At 39.0% G+C, this 18,096-nt stretch overlaps 1 protein-coding gene across 1 annotated transcript in view; it reads right to left on the reverse strand.

The window, feature by feature from the left end:
• MORC1 (MORC family CW-type zinc finger 1) overlaps positions 1 to 18,096 on the reverse strand; it is a 187,187-nt gene that overhangs the window by 61,350 nt on the left and 107,741 nt on the right. Inside the window, exons 18-20 of the mRNA XM_044254799.1 lie at positions 12,633 to 12,761; positions 9,689 to 9,794; positions 4,818 to 4,956 (exon numbers count right to left, since the gene is read on the reverse strand). Coding sequence (XP_044110734.1) covers positions 4,818 to 4,956; positions 9,689 to 9,794; positions 12,633 to 12,761 — 374 coding nt within the window. The remainder of the gene's footprint in view (positions 1 to 4,817; positions 4,957 to 9,688; positions 9,795 to 12,632; positions 12,762 to 18,096) is intronic.

The raw sequence follows: 18,096 nt of genomic DNA on the forward strand, positions 1-18,096 counted from the left end.
GATACATAAGTGATAGTGGACACACTGTCCGAGCAGGAATTATATAAACGAATACCCATAAACAGTACTTCTGGACAATTGGGTAATAGAGTAGGCTTTATTCAGGGAATCGGGTTATGATCTGTTTTGTAATGACTAAAGGCATTAAGTGGATTTAAAAAGTGGGACCACAACACCCTGAACGAGTGCACCTAAAACCAAATGCCATGTGTACGATTATGATGCTGCCATCCTCGTCACACCATAGAAGGTGATGAGAATCTAATTGGTAAGTTCAAACTGAAAAAAGAGCAAATTTGAGGACTGGAAAGTTCCTGGAATGCATAGAAACTGATTATGTAACTCAACTCTTTAATAATTTTAAAATTATTGTTAGGTTTACTGAAAAAACAGAGTAACAATTATTCAAGTAACATGCCACTTAGTAGCTGAGCAGTCTAGAGTGACACAATGAAAATGAAAATGTTCATCGTGTGGCCAGCAGATGGCACTTGTCACTCGGTATAGAAAACAGCAGGTACAGAGGCATGAACTTGAAAGTGGAGCGAGGAACAGGTTATTCATTCATCCCTTTGGAAAGGAGAACAAGTGGAATGGGCTGTTTTGGAAGCACAATTTATAGAGAGGGTGTCAGGCTGCCGACACAGTTTATCAATTACATCTTGAATTTGAGCTCTCCTGTTAGGTTACTGAACTTCAGTATTTTCCTTAGCAAATAGGTTTTGCAATGTATCGGTTTGTTGCCTTTGCAAATGTTCTTCGGTCCTTTCTGTGTGTGTTTATCCTTATGAGACTGAGCAGATCCTTGCTGAAATTAGACAAAAAGGAAACAAATTCCAACTTCGCTATTTAAAAATATGTGATCGATTCCAGTTATTTAACGTCTTTGAAATTTAATTTCCTCTTTTGCTATAATTAATGTAACTGTTCTGTTGCAGCGATTTCATAAAATACCATCTGTGGAAATGACAGCTTTGGACCTCGCTACCTCATTTACTCCTGGGAAGGAGAGGACCCGATCTAACCACCGATCTCAGTGGTTACCTCTCTTACCAGAACAGCTTCCTGACTCACTGCAAGCATTGTCTAACCAGGGAATCAGGTAGGCGCTGCTTCTAAGAGTTAGTCACTTGACACAGCAGGTGGGCGTGTGAGGAGTGGAAAAGAGGCTATAGCTGCCAACTTCACATATTACCACCATAATACTATCTCTGCTACCATTATTTGATCACTCCTGCTTGTCTGTAACACAAAGCCCAGAGCCACAGAATCTAAGATCCAGAAAGGTCTTTAATGAACCTAGTCAACTTTTCATTTTTCCAGATCAGGATGCTTTCAGCCATGAAAGATGAAATACGAGAAAGTAAGAAATGGGATTTGCAGACTTTGGTCATTTTTATATCTGTTTCCCAGTCTAGTCAATGGATAAGTAAGCAGGCACTGGTAGAGGGAGGCAGGGAGAGAGAACAAGAGGGGGCAGACTATAATTCCATGGCAAGCACCTTATTATTTCCAGATATGGGAGAATGGGCACCACCACAGACATAGTGAATCATGGCCACATGCTAGCAAGCTCCTGATTTTCCAGTGGTATCTACTCTACACTTGAATCATGTCTGCATTGTACCTGAAGGGCACTAATGCCCTATTTTCCTGCCTTTCCCAGCCCTGCCTGTGTCGTATTCTGACAGAACTTCTTTTAAAATGCAGTCAGGAAAAAAAGAAAATTCACAATGAATATTGGATGGTTTTGAGTCTTGTTTCTGGCATCAGGCAGCTATCACCAAAATACAGTTTTTGAATATTTTCATGGGTTATTTTTGTGAAAGGGGAATTGAGGTCACCTTCCAGAGGTCATCTATTCAACAATTACCATATTCTATAACGAGTTACACGGTCTTTAAAAAACAGACATGTCACACAGATGCTAAGTCTATTTTTTAAAATACATAAGTTTAGCATATAATTTAAAAGATTGGCATCCTGAAGGAACAAGTCAGTGCTGATCTCCAAGTCTTCTTTTATAATGTTTTTCTCACCTAGAATGCCTGCTCTGTCATTTCCCCTAATTCTCTGAAATAGACTTCAAGACACAAGCTAAGTGCCACTTATTCTGTGAACCCTTTTTTGAATAAAGCTGCCCTCACTCACTTCGTGTCATAAACTTCTCTAGTGGTTTCAGTTGAGAACAGACAGATACTGAACTAGTATTGTGTGGCAGTGGTCCGCTAATTTTCAAAAGGCTATTAGGCTTGGTCCAGGAAAGAACTATTTATTATCTGAGTGTGTGTTCTGTATATTGGCCCAACAACTACTGAATACCTACTGCTTGCCAGGCACTGTGTTAGGTTAAGAGATTTACACTGAACAAGACCAAGACTATCTCTGCTTTCAAAGAGCTCACACCGTGGTATAAAGGTTACTCCATCTTCCCTACAATGCCTGGCAGGGGAGAGACCCAAAAGCAAGTATGTGATCAATGACCTCCTTAAAGTTAACTGGTTGGACTATGGAGTATTATGCCTCCATCAGAAGGATGAATACCCAACTTTTGTAGCAACATGGACGGGACTAGAAGAGATTATGCTGAGTGAAATAAATCAAGCAGAGAGAGTCAATTATCATATGGTTTCACTTATTTGTGGAGCATAACAAGTAACATGGAAGACAAGGGGAGATGGAGAGGAGAAGGGAGTTGAGGGAAATTGGCAGGGGAGGTGAACCATGAGAGACTATGGACTGTGAAAAACAATCTGAGGGTTTTGAAGGGGCAGGGGGTAGGAGGTTGGGGGAACCAGGTGGTGGGTATTAGAGAGGGCACAGATTGCATGGAGCACTGGGTGTGGTGCAAAAACAATGAATACTGTTACAATGAAAATAAATAAAAATAAATTTTAAAAAAAGTTAACTGGCTGGCCATGGTTGGTGAACTCTAAACAAAGCTTTCCTTGAGGACCACAGAATTAGGATCAGTGAAGGGCACTACTGAAAGGGAGTTAAAGATGTTGGGAAATCCTACCTTCACGAAAGGGGGCCAGGGAGGAGGGGGAGGATTCCTTGGCTCTTTGAACTGATGGGAGCAAGTCTCTAGGCAGGGACTGCTAACCTTCTTTGTTTACACATCAAACAGACTGAATCTATAAACCTGGCTTATGAAAAACTCAACTACCAAGAAAGAATAAGCAGAATGGATGGCCCAAATAGGTTACCCCAAGAGCTACCCTCAAAATCTCTACCTTAGTAAGGAATAAAACATCCAATACTAAACAAACAAAAAGATAATCAAGACTTTGTGATTGGCACTATTCAAGACTTTGTGATTGGCACATCCAAGGGTCAGCTCTGACCTCCACAGGAAAGAAAAAAGCATTCAGAGACTGCAATAAAGGCAGCGGCACTTCAGGAGACCCAGTGTACCTTCGCAAATCTACAGGGAGTGGCTAACAAGAATGAAGACATTCCCCGTTGGAAAGATCGGACTTTACCTGCTTGTCAATTAAAGAAGCTGCAGGTTGAGATACCCTTACTTCTGACCTCTGTTATCAAACCCACAACTAGAAGCTCTAAGAACTATAGACAGTTTCACCAATTTGGGGGGACGGGGAATGCTTCTGAGAATGTGTTTGCAAAGCGACTCAGTGTCTTCCCCAGAGACCCAGAGACTCCAGACTAAAAAGGAGGGTCAGATTTCCTTGGTTGTGACCCCAAGTGGTGGCTGACTTGCATGGCAGATCCCTAGCAAAGTGGGAGGGGCAAGAAGATGAAATGAGGTAGAGAAGAAAGTTGATCTTCTAAAAGCACGGGAATACAACTAATAATAATAAGGTAGTAAGCCAGAGACTCTATTCTTGCTCCATAAGAGAATTTGCTATTCAAGTATTTTATTTCCTGACATTTACAGAAAACTCAACACATTTGGACATACGCTGCTGACCTCCTCAAGTTCTATTTGAGGAAGCTGACAGGATATCCAATTTAAAAGTGCTGAATTTGGGTATTAAATCTATAAAGTAAACAGAGATCTAATTACTTCATTAGTTAAGAGATTAAAATAATGTTTCTCCATACCACTTTTTCTTTTCCTTGAAATCATGGTTACTTATATTTATGGATAGTTACATTTTATTTATTGAATTTTCTTAACAACTAAGTGACACTGAATTTATATATAAATACACCAGTATTTCTTTAAGGATTTTATTTTTTTATTTATTTGACAGAGAGGGGGAGATCACAAGTAGGCAGAGAGGCAGGGGCAGGAAGCAGGTTCCCTGCTGAGCAGAGCCTGATGCGGGGCTTGATCCCAGGACCCCAAGATCATGACCTGAGCTGAAGGCAGAGGATTAACCTACTGAGCCACTCGGGTGCCCATAGGTTAATATTTTTTAAAAGAACAGCTCTTCACCTCAAAAATCCACCTTCATGGAAGAAGCCCAATGAAACAAAAAGAGCCTAGCCTTTGGAAGCATATAGACTTATGTCCCAGTCTTGACTGTGTCATCTATACGAAGCTCTCTGTGCCTCTGCCTGCTGGAAATAAATCCCCCTGTTCCTCTCACATGCTGTTGTGTAGATGGGCTTGAATATGATAGGTAGTTTTTCATTTTTTTTTTTTAACCCTCCTTTCTTCCTGAGCCCCTGGGGTACTTGTGCCTGTCTCTAGAGTAGTCCTTAGAGTGAAAATTAGAAGAATGTGACAAAAAAGGATGGAAAAAAGAAGCTACACAATTTACAGGGGTAAAGCACATTAGTTCTTCACACACATAAAACCAAGAGCTCTAGAGTTCTAGTAGATTCTGGAAAGAATAACATCTCACCTGTGGCTGTGGGTCTGCCAGTCGATTTTGATACCTTTGGACCACCTCTTGAAGGTGCTTCTCTTTCTCAGTTTTTGATGGTGACATGGAGCTCATGGTGCCCAGAGGGATGGAAGGAAGGCGTTCAGCCTGATGACAACTTCAGAATCAACAGGAGACAGCGTCAGGAGCAAATATAAAACTACTGTCTATACAAGATGTTTTACTTCTATAAACAGATTCACTTTATGCCTTACATCCAAAATTTGAATACAAAGGAAGAGCAGTGTTTATCAGTGACTTGAGATAATACGAGACATTAAATCGCCAGTTCACATGGAAAAGAGCTTAAGGGAAAACGTGGAGTGTGGTCTACTTCCAAGAATGGGGGAATATATTCATTCTTTTACAACTGCTTCATTTACCCTGAAAGATCATGAAATGAGGCCTTTTGCAAAAATGCTTTTAGATACTGAGGCTTATCTCATTATTGCCATTTTTTGTTCCCAAAAAATGTCAGGTAGGGATCTATATGTCTCCTAAAAAACACCAAATAATTCTGCTTCTGGATCCACCGTGAAGGCTGACTGTGAAGAGCAGGGACCCTTGGGATGGGGTGTGGTGCTCAGTGACAGGCCTGCGGGTCACTGCGCCCCCGGCAGCCCTTCATCATGGACTAGCCCCAGGATCGGGCTGCAGCAATCACACGTCCTTCCCTCCCCTGCTGCAGCAGCCACTGCGTTTCCCAGTCTTACTTCTGTGCTGTTTCAACACATGTACTATATAATCAAGCTGAACTGTATGTAGATGGACAGTAAGCAGACTGTGAATGAGAGCCTCCCTCCTTATAGTCACATAAAATACTAATGACTTTTGAAACATACGGCTCAAGAGGTTGCGGGTCCTGTTTTCCCCCTACTTTTGGTTCCATGGCTATGTTCTGGGGAGCTGAGTTAGCCAAACAAACAAAAAATTGAGCTATTATATTGTTTCCCCTGGTATTGAGGCTTGTTAAGGATAAGAAGTTCAGCTCCCCTTGGGTGTGGCTCGATTCAGGGTAAGGCTGGGAATGTTCTAGAGTGGAGCAAAATGTCAGGGTCGATTCTAAGAGCCTGCTTTACACAAGGGTTTTTCTATTATTGACTGGAACCCAAAGGAGGGGGCAAAGTTTATATAAAATAAATGTGTTGTTAAGCTAGGACGGAGAGGAGGAGGTTGAGACTAGAAAGAGGGTCTTCTCCCTTCTGAACCAGCGCAGGAAAGCAAAACAGATCAAACCCATGATTTCCATTCTTCAAGGCTACAGGGTGTTTTTCCCTTCCCCCTAGCAAGAGAGGAGAGTGAGGAGCTACAATCATATTCAAGTATGACTGAAAAAAACACTTAATTCCACCCACATATGGTATTGGCTGTTATTGTTACTTTCCCAAAAAAGGGGGTAGAGAAACCAATCAGGGTACATCAACTATAAATACAGCCACCTGCAATATTGATTCGAAGACCCTGGAGTGGTACCTATATGGGTTTCTATTTCATTTGAGAAAATGAACATTAACTTAAAAACATTAAGTTTTAATTCAGAAGAGAGAAACCTCAAGGATTTTAATCAAACACAATCCATTCAACGATCTTTAAAGATTTAACTTGCAGTATGACCCATGGATATTTTAAACATCGTTTTCAGACTTTTTTGGTTCGAGCGAACGATAAGCATCACTTTTCCCCTGCTGGTGATCCCTATTTCCAAATGCAGATATAAACGCATAACACGAATGTAATGGAAGTCTATAGGTACCTATTTCTCAGGTACTGTGATAAAAAATGTCTAGCCTCCTTCTATGTTTAAAGTGGAAAAGAAAAAGATGCTCTGGTGGTCCAAAGAAGAATGGCTTCATTTTACCCTGCCTGGGTGACCAGCTCGGAATACTACCCTTTGTAAAATGGTGCATTTTGTCACCACAGAGCATATGACTGGCATGAGACTTCCCAAAATGTAAAAATCTAAAATCTAAAAAACAAAACAAATGAATAAACAAATAAAAAGCAGAATCAGCCTTCTAAATACAGAGGTTGCCAGAGCGAAAGGGGTTGGAGGGTAGGCCAAAGGAGAGAAGGAGGACAGGTGACACAGGCTTCCAGCTATGGAATGAGCAGGTCACGGGATAAAAGGCACCACTAGGAATACAGTGGGTGATACGGTAATAGCATTTGCATGGTGACAGGTGGAGCTTCCCTGGCAGTGAGCACAGCCCGACATATACAGATGTTGAATCACTGTGTTGTACACCTGAAAATAATGTAGCATTGTGTGTCAACTATAGTACAATAATAAAAAAAAAATCGTCGAGAGCAAGCCTTCAGGGAGTGGGTGTGATAAAGCACCAAGAGTACAGGTTTGCATCCAAAGGCTTGGCTTCAAGCCTCAGCTCTAGGGAGGCATCCTGGACAAGTCACTGGGCCTCTCCTGCCCTCACTGTTTCCTCCTCTGAAAAATGATGCAAGTCCATATGGTTATGGTAAAGAGGAAATGAGATGACATATGTAATTGCTATGTAAGAGAAAGCTGTTGCTACGTTTCCTGCTAACTTCTGGTTACGCAGACATGTTCGCTGAAATGCTCTTCATTGGCATTAACGCTGCTGACATTGGCAATTAACTGCTGACAATAACACTCTACTTTCTGTAAATACAGACAGTGCCACGTTTTTACCCCATTACTCAGGCCTTCCATTCACCGAATGTTACCTAATAACTATACTGTACTTCTCATCACTAACATACACCGATTTCACGGGATTCTATCCAAATCAAATGGCATAAGGTTTTGCTATTTCAGGGCATGTTCTCAAAGTACACAGGGTCCATCCTACCGTACTGAACCAGCGTCGTTAATGTCCTCCAGTAAAGGAAGTGTCAACTCTCAAGTAATTGCCCTCATAATCAGGAGCTTTTCTTTACACGGCCCCCAAATTGCTTGCTGTCACATTAAGCATATTTTTGGGTCCTAATCTTTTCAGCGGAAATGAAATACACATGGTCAAAATCATGTCATTATATTTCAAGAATCAGGGACTTAAATTATAGGACAACTCTGCATTTTAAGCTTTGAAGGACCATCAGTTTTCTATTGATGTGGCTAAATTTCTCTTGCCTGTCGTCACCAGGGGCATCGTTTGGATGTATAAAAGAGCCAGAACTGATGCTTTGAAACTAATTTTGCAATGCTCTGTGATGACATCATCACTTTTCAGGGAGGAAAGGTTGAGAATGTACCGATTCACAGACAATGGTGAGCTGGAGGTAGGGAAAACCGTGGAGGATAAATACCAGTTCTGTGGGTCCAGGAATGCCGAAGACTGGGCTAAGAAGTCACAGATATAGGTTAGATCTGTAGAGAGGGACCTAGAAGCTCCCAGTAACCAGGAACTTAGTAAATTTAGTAAACTGTCTTTTAAGGAGCTCAGCTGGACCCAGAGAGGACGCAAAAGGTACTATGATTACACCCCATTCTAAGTGACAGAAAGCCAAGTTAAAGAGAGGTTATGCCACCTATCCAAGATCTCACAGCTAGTAGAGCCCGAGGAGTCAAACACAGGCAGTCTGGCTCCACCAGAGTCAGAACTCTAAACACTATCCTAATGCTACAGGAAAAGTTCTTAGCTCATAGGAAGGGATCAATATGAGTAACTCTTCTTCATATTGAAACCGAGCCAACTCTTGGATCTTATGTGGGAGATACTTAAGTTTCAAGCCAGGGCTGGAACCCAGTTAGGAGTCAGAGACCTTGGCCAGTAGTCTCATGAACAGGTTTCTTAGCCCCCATCAGGCTTCAATTTTCACTTCTCTAAAATGAAGGAGTGAGGCTAGATCAGTAATTTATAATCATGGCTCCCTGGAGCTCTAAGCTTTTTGCAGACAGTACAGAACAGAAATGAGAAGTGGAGTCTCAGGCCCTCAGATTCCCAGCTTCCAATTTAATCAGGAAAGTTCTATATTTATCTTATGTATTTGGGGTTTGAACAAATTTTATTTGGGGAAAACAGATTCTGCTGCAAACCAAAAACATGAGACTAGAAAGCCCTTGGCCATAAGGAATCTAAGAGCCCTTACCACCTCTGCTATTTTCCTTAGTCTCTAAATAAAATAACTTGGGGACTCCAGGTAGCAAGGGTAGTAGCAGCAGTTTCTAAATGTTGGGGTGTGTGTGTGTGTGTGTTTTAATTTCCCTCCCTTTTTTTTAGGGTTAGATAAAAATAATAAAACAGGAGTTATTACTCTAATGTCTGTATTAGCAATATTGATCCACTTATCCAGGCCAAAGAACTTAGAAAAAATTCCATGGAGAAGCAACGTTTGATTTAGGGGTGCCTTCATTAAAGGGGATACTCATTCATTCCCTCCCCAAGGAAAATAACGTAAGTCTAAAGGGCCTAGAATAACAGTGACATTCATCAATACTTAATTGGTCTTTTTCCTGTTTTAGCCTGAAGTTCTTCCTCCAAGGGCACAAAACAATGAAATCAATATGTGACTTAAATAGAAAAAGCACATGGTTTAACAGGTTAGTGCCCCTGGAGACACCCTCTGGATAAGGCTCCTTTACAATAAGGCCGTGGAAGGCAGAACTCCAACAGTGGGTCATTGTCTCCTGCCGGTGGAAGCACAGAGCTGCACATCCCAAAGTTTGCAAATAGTTATATGCAGGTCTCCTTTATCTTGATGGAAAAGCACACTAACGAAGTATCTTTCCACAGGTGGTAAGGAGCTAGAAAGAGTTCACAGGGATGACTATTAAGCTAAAATGTATCTATCGCTGACATGTTCCAGTTTCACACATATGCATTTTGGGAATCAAATGGATAGTGAATTTAAAGAAAATTATCAAAAACTACCTGTTTTCCAAGAGGTTAGGATTATTAGCACAAATCCAGAGGTCAAAAAATTCTTTTTCCTGATAAGTAATAGAAGAAGGCAAGACTCTCCATTTAAGGCAAAGATCTGATAATGGAAACAAAATCACAGACAAGAAAGAGCAGTCATACAGAACATAGCAAGTAACATACTAGATCGCACATACTAAAAGTTTTATGTATCTTTCAATCCAGAGACAAGTGAATCCATGATCACATACCTTTATATCTGATGGCACAACTAGCCTGGGATTCTATAAGCTACCCCAAGACACCACCAATAAACTGTTGTCAATTATCGTTGTCGTCGTAATTGCTTAAGCTCTTTCCAATTGGTTCCTGCTCCTTTCAGCCAGAAGAATGTTGCTAATAGGTCCCCACCTCTTCTTGAACCACAGGAAGACTTCTAGGGACTTGACTCTTCAATTTTTTCTGACCTACAATCCCTCTGCTGCCTCCACCATTTTCCATCTTCAACCACATGACTAACATAACAAGGAAAATCAAAGTCTCTGAACCATTTACACAGTTGTTCACTCTGCACCTGTCTCTGGCTCTTACCCCACCGTCCAGCCTACAGTTTCTGACTTTTGTCTGTTTCTTCCTGTCACTCCTTCTCTGCCTGTAGAACCAAGGCACTCCAGTCTCTCCAGGTTATTCTCAACTCTAATCCTGAATTCTATCCACATTATCCTGTGGTAAGATCCACAGGTAATGGATCTTAGGTAAATATTCTCTTTTCATCTAAGGTCAAGGCAGTATCCACATTGGTTAAGAACACAGTGTTCAAGTCACAGTGGCTAAGAACTGGAATAGCTCTACCAGTTACTACCTCTATGATCTTGGACAAAGTACTTGTCTATGCTTCAGTATTATCATCTGTAAAAAGCGATTAATATTAGCACTTACCCAAAAGGATCATTGAGGATTAAATGACATAATAATGATAAAAGACAACATTGCTAGGGATTATTCATGACAGTAAATTTCATGTGTCAGTTCGACTGGTCCACAGGATACCCAGATATCTTGTCAAACATTATTCTGAGTGTGTCTGTGAGAGTGTTTTGGATGAGAGCATTTGCACTGATATACTGAACAAAGATTATCTTCCCTAACATGGATGGGCCTCATCTAGTCAGCTGAAGGCCTGAATAGACACAAAGAAAGGCTTACTGTCCTATAAGTAAGGTTTCCGTCCTGTCTTAAGCTGAGACATCAGTTTTTTTCCTGCCTTTAGACTCAAACTACAAGGTCAGCAGTTCTTGAGTATCAAGCCTGTCAGTATTCAGACTGGAACTGTGTCACCAGGTCTCCAGATTCTCAGGCCTTCAGACTCAAACTGGAATTAAGCCAGTGGCTCTCCTGGGTCTCCAGCTTGCTAACTGCAGGTCTCAAGATTCTTCAGCCTCTTAATCATGTGACCCAGTTCACCAGAATTAATATCTATCTGACCATTCATCCATCTGTCCTTTTTCTTCTCTTTCTCTGGAGAACCCTAATACACCATCCTAAGCACTTAGTAAACTTCGTATGTGTTCATTCATTTTTTCACAAAGCTGTATGACGCCTACAAATACTAACCCTGTTTTGTAAATCTGAAAACTGAGGCTTACGGAATTCAAGGAATTTGCACAATTTCATACAGCTCAAGGATACTGGAAGTTGGATTCTGGCAGTACCCTGCACTCATCAAAAACACACAGTAACTTTTAGCCATTATTGTTATCAACCAAGAGGTTGTTGCATATTATTGTATCATCAGTTTCCTTAATTATTCCTTCTAAGTGTGTGGCGTGTATGTTCCTCTGAAATTGCACAGCCATGCCTTTCTTTGGACATTTATAATTTCTCCCCTGGATCCTGGATGATGCCAGTGGTCTCCTCACAGGTCTGACCTCAACCTTGGCGGTAGGCCTACTCCAAATCATCCTAGACTGAGTTACATAGGACACTCAGGTCCTCTTTGGACCACTGCAGGGACAAGATAGGACGAGTGTTCCCTGGGCACAGTGTAAGTAATTACAGAATTTTGCACACTATTGTGCACTTTTTTGTTTGCCTGGCTGCCTTCCCCACTGGATGGCAGATTCCTTGCAGGTAGTAAAGAGCACCTTTAATTCTCTAACCCTTTATATATTGGCTAGAAGATGGATGAGAGGCACATGAACCTAAGTGCTGAATGCCTCAGTAATGTTGTTCTCCTACTGAAAAACCCCCAAAGCCTCATCATTACTTATCAAAGTAAAAAAGTCCTTACTCTGGCATTCGAGGACCTCTAATAGGTTTACTCAACCTGAACACTCTTATCTTTTATTACTCATTCATCATTCATTCAGGAGTCAATTACTAAGCACTATATATTTAACACAGTGCCAGGTATTAAAAATTTAAAAATAACTGTTTCTATTATTCTATCACAAAAATTTTAGCTGAAGTGTACACTTGATATTAGCACATACTCCCCACTATTCCACCTCTCAAAATTCTATCTTTGAGAGACACAGAGGAAGATGACAGCATAGGCAAAGGAACACAGACTCCCACAAAGACTGCTGGATAACTGTCACATCACTCTAAATATCCCAGACATAGATCTGAAGACTGGGACAAACTCCACAACTAAAGGGAGAGAAGCAGTCACATCGAAGAAGATACCTCTGTCATGAGGCTTGACCTCAACTTCCACCACCTCCCTTTTTTTGAAACCGCAAGTAACGTTACACTTCTTTGACCTCATTTACCTTATTTTCATCTCTATTACAATTAGGTTCACGTGTTTCTGAACCTTTCCTAGGACCTTACTCTTCTTGAAAGCGAGACTCTGACCCATCCACGTCCCTCTCACAAACCATTTTTTAGCACAATGACTTGCTATTGGGACCACACTAAATGTTTGCTGATTGGAATGGAATTCCAGACTCACCACACTGAATGATGAATGGGATGGCCATGGCTTGTCGTCTTTGATACTGAACGGAATCTAAAGATTTCTCCTTGTCCTTGTCATTCTGGTATCCAAATTCATTCCAAAACAATGTCAGATTTCTATTACCTAAAAAAAAAAAAAAATAACGAAAGAAAATTAAATCAACAAGATTAGAATATAAGCAAAATTTTAATATAAGCACATGTACATACAATATGATCTCAACTAGGTAAAAACTACATATTCAAAAATAAGAAATAAAAATAATATTAGTTTTCTCTGAGTATGGGTGAAATTTGTCTTCTGCTTTATATTTGTATTTTCCAAACTATATATAATAAATATATTATGATTGTAATATTTGTATAACAAAATTAAACACAATAGCAGTTATAAAAATATATACATATTGCAATAAACTATATATACAGGTAAAACTTTTTCTTAAATACTCCAAGAAGCGATTGTACTGATTAAACTTAAAGGCCACCCTTAAGACTATTGATACATATATTTATCATCTTGTCTTACAGCCAGTTTCTTCACCATTATTTCATCTCTGGTCCCCTTCCATCTAGTGTTTTATACCCAACCCTTGCCCCAGATTCTATACTGCCTCCTTGCTTAGAAATAGCACTTGTCATGGAGGACCACTAGGAGCCCTTCTTAAGAGGTTGTGCTCTTATCCTTTGATCCAGCAATAGCACTGCTAAGAATCTTCCCTACAAACATACTAAATAAAGACTATATATATCACAATACTGTTCGAATAACAAAAGAAAGAAAAAGGAAACAACATAAAAACCTAAAATAGGGGGCACCTGGGTGGCTCACTGGGTTAAGCCTCTGCCTTCGGCTTGGGTCATAATCTCAGGGTCCTGGGATCGAGTCCCGTATTGGGCTCTCTGCTCAGCAGGGAACCTGCTTCCTCCTCCTCTCTCTCTCTCTGCCTGCCTCTCTGCCTACTTGTAATCTCTCTCTGTCAAATAAATAAATAAAATCTTTTAAAAAAAAACCTAAAATAGGAAACTGATAATTTTATTTCTGAACAAGGGATACTAGGCAACCTTTAAAACAGGTAGTTAGAGGGGCGCCTGGGTGGCTCAGTGGGTTAAGCCACTGCCTTCAGCTCAGGTCATGATCTCGGGGTCCCGGGATCGAGTCCTGCATGGGGCTCTCTGCTCAGCAGGGAGCCTGCTTCCTCCTCTCTCTCTCTGCCTGCCTCTCTGCCTACTTGTGATCTCTCTCTGTCAAATAAACAAATAAAATCTTTAAAAATAAATAAATAAATAAATAAAATAAAACAGGTAGTTAGAGCTAAATACATAGATGTGTCAAGACCTCTTGGATAGAGTGTTAATAACTTTTTTTTTAAAGATATGAAACAAAGATATGAAACAGAATACCTAGTATAGTCCATTTTTAATTTATAAAAAGCTTATACATATACAATTTTGATGGATATGCCTTCCTATTCCTAAAAGAAAATAGCAGAAAGTTTTAATAGTGGATGTCACTGGACAAAGAGAAAGAAACCAAGAAGAAGGTGGGGGGTAAGACATTTTCACTTTTCATTTTTTTACCTTTTGAACACTTAGAATATTTTTACATGTGCATGTAAAGTAAAGCACGTAATGTAAAGTAATTTACATTACTTTAAAAACATTAAAAAAAAAAGAATCCAAGTTTACCATTCTGTCCAATATGGTAACCACTACATGTGGCTGCTGAGTACTTGAAAAGTGGCGGATATAAAACATTTCACCTATGTGCAAAGTCAAACAGTGAGAATCTAACACATATACCTTGGAAATGAAGTATATGCAGTAGAACCAGCCTTACATCAACCTTAACATATGACTGTATAATCCATGCAAACTACAAATAAACATCCTCATACCTTACTATTCCTGTTAAAATTTAAGTTCAGAATGCTTTGTGACATTAAGCCCAGGAAGGAAGGAACTCTGTCTTCAAAAGGAAGTATGAAATTAGTCCAGGTTGAAAGCGGCCCCCACAAATTTCCAGCTCTCCTACCCTATCTCTTCACAAAACTCCTGACAGCTCTCCCAACAAATTTCCCTTTGGACTCTGCTTCTTGGGATTCTCTCAACTTAAACTCCTGGCTTTCAGCTAATTGCTCAGCCATTAGTCTTGGCCCAGCCCAGACTCTTACTTCTTCATTGCACACCAGAGCCTGAAATATTCTTTGGTGTCTGGTCAGGGCTTGTGAAACCTCATCCTCTGATTTCCACATGAACTATTCCATTCTTACTACATCAAAGTAAAAGGTGCTACAGATTAGAGTCAGGTGGCTTGGACTGTTGTCTCTGCCACATGTTAGTTGTATAACAATGGGAAGCTACTGAATTTTCTTATAAAGCTTTTACAATAACTTGCCTTATAGGGTTATCATAAAGAATAAATATGAAGGTATATTAAAAACTATAGCACTCTGTAGAAATTTAAGTTGCTGCTGTATTATATTTATCCTTTCTTTAAATATTGCTTCCCCAAGGATACTGTACCTTTTCAAAGAAGGAACTGTGCTTTATAACTTTGCATGCCCTCAATACAGAGCTCAGCATCCTGCCCCTAACAAGCCCTCAAAAAATGTTGCTGTTAATCTTGACAAACTACCTTATTAATGTGCTGTGTGGGTTAAAAATGAAGGTGAAATCATGTCTCTCCATGAAACATTAACTAAACACAGTTAATACAACCCACCTAACTTCTAACACAAGTATCAACTGTGAACCCCAACATTACCTTAAGGGTGGTTAAATTACTAGGATGTTAGAAACACAGATACATAACTCTCACGGGTGGGATGATCCCTGCTCTGTGATCAAACCACACTTTAACTCTCACACATTACATTTTAGCTTACTATATGCCTCCTTTTCCCTCTAGATAGCAAAAGCCTTGAAGGGAGTGGCTATGTTAGAATCTTGTTTCCAGAGGCTGACACACAGAGTTTAATGTTTATTTGTAAGACTAAACAATACTAAAGAATGACTGGCTATCAAAGCAGAAGAGAGGATATTCCGTAGTTCAAAATATCAAGAGCAGGCGTGGTAGAAGATATTATACTATTAAAAGCAGATATCAGGACAAAGAAAACAACCAGAGTTATTCACTGTGGGGGTCAGAAACAGCTTTTTCTAACTGTCAAGAGAAATTCAACTTTGTTTCTCCAGATAGAAACAACTCCAACATGCACAACTTACAACATGTTATTAAAACAAATTTCCAAGAACTGGACCCTGATGACTAGGCAGATGCTTCAGTAAGTGGATAAGTAAGCCAGAGGGATAGCAGCAGGAGCAAACATATCATGCCAGTTCTATTTTTTTTATGTGTTACTCAGTCTGTAGACATGTATACAGATAAACTGAAAAAAGTCCTCCCATACAAGGGAAACTCCATCAGGTTATCAGTGGATTTTTCAGCAGAAACCTTGCAAATCAAAAGAGTATGGAATGATATAATCAAAGTGCTTAAAAAAAAAAAAAACTGAGAGCACCACCACCTGCCAACCCAGAATAATTTAGTCTACAAATATGTCCTTCAGAAGTTAAGAAGACACAGAGAATTCCCCAAGCAAAAACCAAGGGTTTTCATTACCACTATCTTTCAAGAAAAGCTACAGGGAATTCTTTAAGCTGAAATGAAAGGATACTAATTAGTAACTTGAAAACATAAAAGTGTAAGATTCACTGGTAAAAGTAAGTATATCATCAGATTCAGAATGGTGTAATACTATAACAGTGGTGTATAACTCATTTACCTGTAGTACAAAGATTAAGACAAAAATATTAAAAATAAGTATAGCTATAATAATTTCTTAGTGGATATATAATATTAAAACATGTGAACTGTGAAATAAAAAACAAAGAATGTTTGTGGGTAAAGAGAGTAACAATGTAACAACAAAATCTCAATTTTGTATGAGATTAAAGTTAACCTGTCATAAACTTTAAATAGACTACTATAACTAAAGCATGCTTTATGCAAGCCTCATAGTAACCACAAAGCAAAATCTAGGATAAACAAAATAAAACAAAACAAATGATAAAGCAAAACAAAATATAAAGAGACAGGATTCACAGTATTACACTATAGAAAATTATACAGCAAAGAAGACAGCAAGATAGGAAGTAACAAAGGACCTAAAAAAACAGCAATTAAGACATTAAGATAGCAATAATAAGTCCTTATCTATCAATAATTATGTTAAATGTAAATGGATTAAATTCTCTAATCAAAAACATAAAGTGGCTGAGTGGATTAAAAAAACAAGACCTAACTATATGCTGACTATAAGACACTTACTTCAGCTTTAAGGCTATACATAAGCTCAAACTGAAGGAATGAAAAAGATATCCTATGCAAATAGAAACCGAAAGAGAGTAAAAATAGCTATACTGATATCAGTCAAAAAACATTCTAACCCAAAAAGCACAACATGAGATAAAGGAAGTCATTTTATAATGGTAAAGGAGTCAATTCATCAACAGGAAATAATAATTATAGATCTGTATATATACCCAAAATCAGAGTACCTAAATATATTAAACAAATCTTAACAAACCTGAAGGCAGAATAAATGAGTACAATAATAGTAGGACACTTCATTAACCCACTTTCAACAATGGATAGATTAATCACAGAGAAAAATTGTGAGGAAATACTATTCATGAATCATACTTAGGTCCAGAGCAAATGGACCTAAGAAACACACAAAATTTCACCCAAAAGCAGCAGCATACACGTTCTTCTCAAAACATGGAACATTCTTCTTATGGAATATTCTTTTTTTTTTAATTTATTTTTTATTTATTTTTAGCATAACAGTATTCATTATTTTTTTCACCACACCCAGTGCTCCATGCAATCCGTGCCCTCTATAATACCCACCACCTTGTACCCCAACCTCCCCCCAACCACCATCACTTCAAACCCCTCAGATTGTTTTTCAGAGTCCATACTTTCTTCAGGACAGATCATGTTATACCACAAACAAGTCTTGACAAATTTCCAAATACTAAAATCATTATCAAATATCTTTTCAGGCTATAATAGTATAAACTAGAAATTAAGAATAGGAGAAAAGATAAAAAATTCAAAACAGGCAAAAATTAAACAACATACTCTTAAATAACCAATGGGTCAAAGAGGAACTCAAAAGCTAAATTTAAAAATATGTTGAGATAAATGAAAATAGAAACCGCATATCAAAACTTAACAGATGCAATAAAAACAGTTCTAGGAGGAAAGTTCATAGTGATTAATACTGACATTAAGAAACAAGACAGATCTCAAATAAACAATCTAACTTTCCACCTCAAAGAGCTAGAAAAAGAACAAATGAAGCCCAAAGTTAGAAGGAAGGAAATAGCAAATATCATCAGAAATAAATGAAGGAATAGAAAAACAGAAAAAGATCAATGATACTAAA

The sequence above is a fragment of the Neovison vison genome, chromosome 6, assembly GCF_020171115.1.
Source record: "Neovison vison isolate M4711 chromosome 6, ASM_NN_V1, whole genome shotgun sequence".
NCBI lineage: Eukaryota > Metazoa > Chordata > Mammalia > Carnivora > Mustelidae > Neogale > Neogale vison.